Source organism: Myotis daubentonii, chromosome 14 (genome assembly GCF_963259705.1).
Source record: "Myotis daubentonii chromosome 14, mMyoDau2.1, whole genome shotgun sequence".
Lineage (NCBI taxonomy): Eukaryota > Metazoa > Chordata > Mammalia > Chiroptera > Vespertilionidae > Myotis > Myotis daubentonii.
Genome location: NC_081853.1, coordinates 35,859,146 through 35,865,145, shown reverse-complemented (window position 1 = coordinate 35,865,145; position 6,000 = coordinate 35,859,146). Strand labels below are relative to the sequence as shown.

Sequence of the window (6,000 nt, the reverse complement as noted above, 5' to 3'; positions counted from 1 at the left end):
AGTACACAACACAGTAGCACAGTAAATAACATTTGGAGTGGTGCCCTAACTCACAGAAATTTCCCTGGTGGTCACCTATATGACATCTTTCCTCCCACCATTTTAGACATTAATTCTGAGTGGAAGTTATCAATTCCTTGGTGGTTGTGATTGGCTGAGGCATGGACACATGAGCCTAGTCCAACTGAGACTTTTAAAATTTGAAGTTTCCTTTATGACTGCAGAGTACTTAAAAAGTGAGTAGAACTGCTGGTTGTACTAAGGGAGAAAGTGACATTTAGAAAAGTGGGGAGGAAAAATAAGGGTGGGAGAGATATTATTAACACCATTCAAGTGCCTGGCCTCATTAGCTTTGATGATGTGGGACTTTTCAATACCATAGATTCCTTTAACATTTGAATAGTTTATAATAAGCAGAAATACCTTTTAATATTTTAAAATATCAGAATTTGAAGATGAATCTTATTTCATTTTATTGCTTAATTATATAGATTTCTTAATCCTGTATTTCAGAATGGTTGTTACCCTTTCTCCAGCTATGGAAATGTAGCTGCAATACTAAATTTGAATGGTTCTGCAGAGTTCCCACAACCTTTCATAGTATTATCTTATTTGATTTGGTGAGATGAGTAGTCTAGGTAATGTTAAGCTTAGTTTTTATACTAGTAAATGGTTAATTTATGATGCAAACCGTGTTCAGAGTGTGAAGGGTGAGAACCTGGCTAGGTATTAAGCATCATCAATCAGGAGAGCTCAAAGAATACTACTGGCAAGGTTGTCAGAGACGGTACATTATAAGTCATGTTTTAAAAATATACTTTTATTGATTTCAGAGAGGGAGAGACAGAAACATCAATGATAAGAATCATTGATTGGTTGCCCCCTGCACGCCCCACACTGGGGATGGAGCCTGAAACCCAGGCATGTGCCCTGACCTCGAATCGAACCTTGACCTTCTGGTTCATAGGCTGATGCTCAACCACTGAGCCATGTCGGCCAGACCAAATCATTTTCAATAATTATTGTTCATTAGAAAATTTCAGAAGAACTCTAAAAAGTTTCACTAACTCAATCATAAAATCCAGTAAAATGCTCTTGTGCTTTTCCAAAAGTTAATCTTTGCCATGTTCCTAATCAAGTTCCTGTTGTGCTTCAAAATTCAAGAACTTTTATTTAACCCAGAGGAGAGATAATTGGGGGTGGGACCAGGGAGAGAGGAATATATTAATTCCTGCCCAGACATCCACAGTGCTTAACAGGCTCATGTATGAAATGGGTAAATTCTTACACTCTTTGACTAAGAGAACTTAATTAGTTAGAGCACATGGGAAATTTTCACAAGGTAACTTATAATCACAAAGTACTCTAGTAAAAGTACTCTAGTTTTGGAGATGTCAAATGCTTTCACATGAACTCTTTTACCCTCAGTGAACTGGTAGTAGAGACTGAGTAACAATTAGTATACATACCTATTTCATCTGCTGCAATTGATGAAGAGAGAGATGTACTCAAAATAATGTGATGCGAGAATATTTCGACCTTACTTTTTTAAAGTAATTTTTATTTAAATGCATACAAAGGTAATATTCCAACTTCATAAACTTAACTTTAGCATTCATACAGTATTTCATTCATTTGAAAGTAATCTGTGGACTTGATTTCCTTACTTCTCAAGAATTCCCAATTATGCACAGACTTTGGAGGGGGAGGGGGGGAATCAAAGCAAATTGCAAATGAAATGAGTTACTCATAGACAAATAATTTCAAAGACAAATTCTTAAAAATCCTTTCACTTTTCCAATTATTTTTATTTATTTATATATTTCTAAATATGTATTTTGTTGTTGACCGCATTACTTCTTTTTTAACTTCATCCTGATTGTTACCTCCCAGCTATGCGAATCCCTCCATTTTAAGTAGAACGCATAATTTATGATGGGGAACGTAATTTTAGATAAGAAATTGTTTCGATAGAATCATTTTGCACTCTGATATTTTCATTTTTTATGTGTTAAAAAATGTTAAACGATAAACTTTTTTTGTTATAAGTACAGCATTGCAATATATTGACAGTCCTGGCATGGGTCCCTCGTTCTCATGACTGCCATTAGACTCAAATCGATCCTCTGAATAGTCTGTCTCAAGAGACACAAACGATGTAGGGAACAAGGGACTTTTAAAAACCGCGCCTGACGTCACACATTCGTGTCTTAACCATCTGTGCCTTTTTTATTAACCAGGGGCTGGAGCTGCCCAGGCGGACAGACACAGGCGCACAACAGTCTTCTCCCCCACAAGCCGGGAATGGTAACAGTGTGCGGCTGCCGAAGAAAAGCCGTGTCAGAGCTGTGGGGTGGCGTGGGGGTGTGCGTAGCAGGGTGAGGGAGCCATTCCTCTTCTACATCCAAAGGTGCTATTTATTGGAAATCCGGCACATCCTTTGATTTCTCTCGAGTGGGAGGCTAAGCCTTTCAGATGCGAAAAGAAGAAAGAAAAAAGAATCAAGCCTGGCAGGGGGACTCTGGAGAGAAGCACAGCCTTGCTTCGGACTGGGACGGCGGGCAGAGAAAGGCTCGGGCGTCTACAACCTGTTTGGCTGCAAAGATGCCGCTTTCCGCCCGAGTTCCAACATCCGCCACCTCCCACAAGGTTGCAGCCCGGCGTCACCTCTCGCCCTTCCGCACCTCCTCCAACCTCCCCAATTCGAGGCGTGTGTGCCGGTGAAGGCATTCCTTCTTCGCCGTGCAAGATCCGGCTCGTTCATGCTCCCCCTCCCCCGCTCCCTTTGGCCCTGCCCGCCACCCCCGGGAGGGCAGCAGCCTCCCGGGGACCACCTCTCACCCCACTCCCTCGGCTCTTTCATCCTCTCCAAGCCCAGGGCGCATTCCCACTCTCCCTCCACTGGCGAGTCCGGTTTGCTCCCCAAACCCTAGAGGCGCTTCCAGGAAGGCGGCAGGCTCCAGGTGCCCGGCACTCACGCCCCTTCCGGCCTCTCACCCCGTACCTTCGACCTTCCCGGCTTTGGGGAGCGTCTGCACTCCACCTCCACGTGCAAGCCGGGGGCTAGCGAGCACCTTCCCGGTAACCCCCCACCACCTCCAGCCTCGGGCTCCGCCCACCGCGCCCCGGGCGCGCGCCAAGGAGCACCTGGCCGCCCCTCCCCCGGCGCCGCTCCCGCCCCCTCCCCGCCCCGCGCGCGCCCGTGCTCCGCGCCCACTCCTCGCGGCTTCCTCCTCCCCGCCCCCTCCCTCTCCGGGAGGCGGGGGGCGGCCCCCGGCGGGCGCGGCGGCGTGGCCAATGGGCGCCCGGCTTACTCTGGCCTCTCCCCCGCGCGGCCGCCAATCGCGGCGGGCGGTGGTGGTAATATTGTGGAGTGGAGTTTGGATGCCGCCGCTGCCGCGGGCTGGAACGGCGCGGCGCGGGGGCTGCCAGGGTATTTCGGGAAGGGGGCGTGAGGCGGCGGCGGCTGCGTGTGCGGGCAGCTCAGGGCAAGAGAAAGAAAGGAAGGAAGAGGGCGGGGAGTCCTCCGAGGAGGAGGCGGGACCGGCCGGGATCCTCACCTCTCGGTAGCGGCGGCAGGCGGCTCGGGAGGCGGTGCCGCCCCCTCCCGCGGACCCCGGAGCGCAGCCGGCCGCCGACCCGCCGGCCCCGGGCAGCGGCCGAGGCTACTGGGGCGGCGGCGGCGGCGGCGACCGCCATGGCGTTCCTCAAACTCCGTGACCAGGTAGGTGAGGGGCGGCGGGGCGGAATCGCGCCGACCGGGGAGGGAGGGACGGAGGAAGGAAGGGGGGGCGAGCGGGCCAGCGGTGCGGGCCGCCTGGGCGCCCTCTCGGCGGGGTGGCTGCGAGGGAGGCTGGGTGCCGCCCCGGCGAAGGGCGAGCGGCGGGCGAGCCCCCGGGGGCCGCGGGCGACCCTCCTGTCAGCGAAGCCCGGGCCGGGGGAAGCCCACGTGCCGCTGGGGGGCTCGCCGCCGCCTCCAGAGGGGCGGGTCCCGCGCTCACCGCCTGGGCGCCGGCTCCGGCGCGCTGCCGGGTGTGCGCCTTCCTGCCAGGTGAGGCTCGGGCCTAACAGGTGGCTGCCCGCCGCCGGGCGGGAGCGGTGCTGGCGGCCGTGACCCGGGGTCACGACCTTGCTCGCCCGTTTGCCTCGCCGGAGAGTGCGAGGCTCACTCCCTCCGGGTCAGAGGCGGTTGGTTTTTGCTTATTCAGGGTGCAAGTTGCCAGGCTTTTCTTTTGACATCTTGTGCACCATCTTGGCTACTTTTCTTGACTTGGGAAGAGCCGGCCCAAGAATGTCTGAAGTGCCGAAAAGAGGAGTGACTCTCTCGGACTGAAAAAATACCTTGTGTCTAGCAACGCAATTGTCACTGTATCGGGATGGTTTGTGCACCTGCAAACACGGGAAGATGGGTAACAAGGCTTCCAGGCCATGCGGCAGTTTCCAGGCATATCTCTCCTTTAAGGCAAAAAAAAAAAAAAAAAAAAAAGGAAATTAACGTGAAATTTAACGAGTCGCAATTTAACGACTTACTCGTGCCGAACATTTGTTTTTACCATTTGTATTTCTGAACAGAAGCTGTTGAACAGATATAAAGGGAAAGTAACTTGCATGCATTGGGAAACGATTCCGAAAGTTTTTACCTTTGTTGTAAAAACAATGGGGAAAACTTTAGATGTGTTTTTTAATATTGTATGTTTGTGAATATTGTACCTGAAATTCGGAATCTAAGTAGGATCGTGAATTCTTATTTCATAGTGAGTCTTATTTTATATGTAGGCAGTCACAGTGAATTCTATTTTATGCCTAGGCTGATGACTGAACTTAGGTGGAGGGTTTTAACTTTAACATCATCAGGACATGCATGGTACTTTGAAAAACTCTACTGTTTAGTCAAGTTTATACATTGTATTTCAAATTATGCAACTGCATTGTCCAATATGATAGCCACTAGCCACATGTGGCAATTTAAATTAATTAAAATAATTATTCTGGCCACATTTCAAGTCCTCAGTAGCCACATGTGACAATGGATCATGTGTTGGACAGCACAGATAAGGAATTATATCATCAGAAAGTCCTATGGGACAGCACTGTTAAAGAATACAAGATAAACCACAGTTAAAGCATAAACCAATTCCTGCTAATTCCTGTACAGTTAGCTCACCTTATACTCTTGATGGTGTGAAACTCAAGATCATGTTCTCCACTAATCTTTATCAATCGTAATGGCACTTTGTGCTTCCATAAGTTATAGTTGAGGTAATACTTTATTTTTTGTTTTGTTCCTAGTCTTAACACTTTTGAAAAAGTTTGAATCGTTGCATACATTAGAAATTTGGTGAGCTTTGAGGAGAGCATCCCATTTTATTCACCATCAAGTTGAAACTAAACAGGATTGTGTTTTCAGGCAGACATAAAGTCCAGTTATACCCTTTGCATTTGTGTGTTTAGGAATTGCAATTATGAAGCAATTGTGATGCTACTCCAGTTTTATATAGTGCCTGTTAATACTCAGTTGTAGTGATGTGTGAAATGTCACCTGTAAACTTGAGGATACTTGGACAAGTTAATGACGTGGCATGGTTCAAAGGGGGTCGAACATTGAGGTTTACCTCTGACTATTAAGTAATTGGCTCATCTGGTCTCTCTTTTGGAAGACTTTGAGAAGTGAGTTTGTTTTTTGTCTAAGGGGAATAGCTTTCAGAACTCACCTTATATGTTGATATTTTATTAGCTTTAGATAGGATGGTAAAAATAAATTGGAATACAAGTACTGTTTCAACATTTCCCATCTATAGGAGTAGCAGTCATTTTCTTTGGAGGAGAGATCTGGAGAAGTACACAGAAATAAAACTGGAAAGTACTTGACACAGCATTTAGCTCGATCCTCATTATACTTGAGATAGGAAGTAGTAGAATCTACATTTATATGTTATTTCCATATTCACCTTGTGTTTTGTTTTCTTCTAGCTTTATAAATATGGTCTAATACACAGAAGC

General features: G+C 47.5%; 1 protein-coding gene and 1 long non-coding RNA gene across 4 annotated transcripts in view; one reads left to right on the top strand and one right to left on the bottom strand.

The window, feature by feature from the left end:
- Positions 1-2,202: 2,202 nt before the first annotated feature.
- On the bottom strand, positions 2,203-3,304 carry LOC132215589 (uncharacterized). Its single transcript, XR_009448558.1, has 2 exons — positions 3,005-3,304; positions 2,203-2,468 (listed from the first exon to the last, which is right to left on the bottom strand). It is a non-coding gene; the product is annotated as an uncharacterized LOC132215589 (long non-coding RNA).
- Positions 3,305-3,353: 49 nt separating this feature from the next.
- ANKRD28 (ankyrin repeat domain 28) overlaps positions 3,354-6,000 on the top strand; it is a 148,880-nt gene continuing 146,233 nt past the window's right edge. For all 3 annotated transcript variants that reach the window (XM_059664003.1, XM_059664001.1, XM_059664002.1), the window contains exon 1: positions 3,354-3,724. Coding sequence is in view for 1 of the 3 variants with exons in the window: in XM_059664001.1 (XP_059519984.1) it covers positions 3,698-3,724 (27 nt within the window). In the remaining 2 variants the exon portion in view is untranslated. The remainder of the gene's footprint in view (positions 3,725-6,000) is intronic.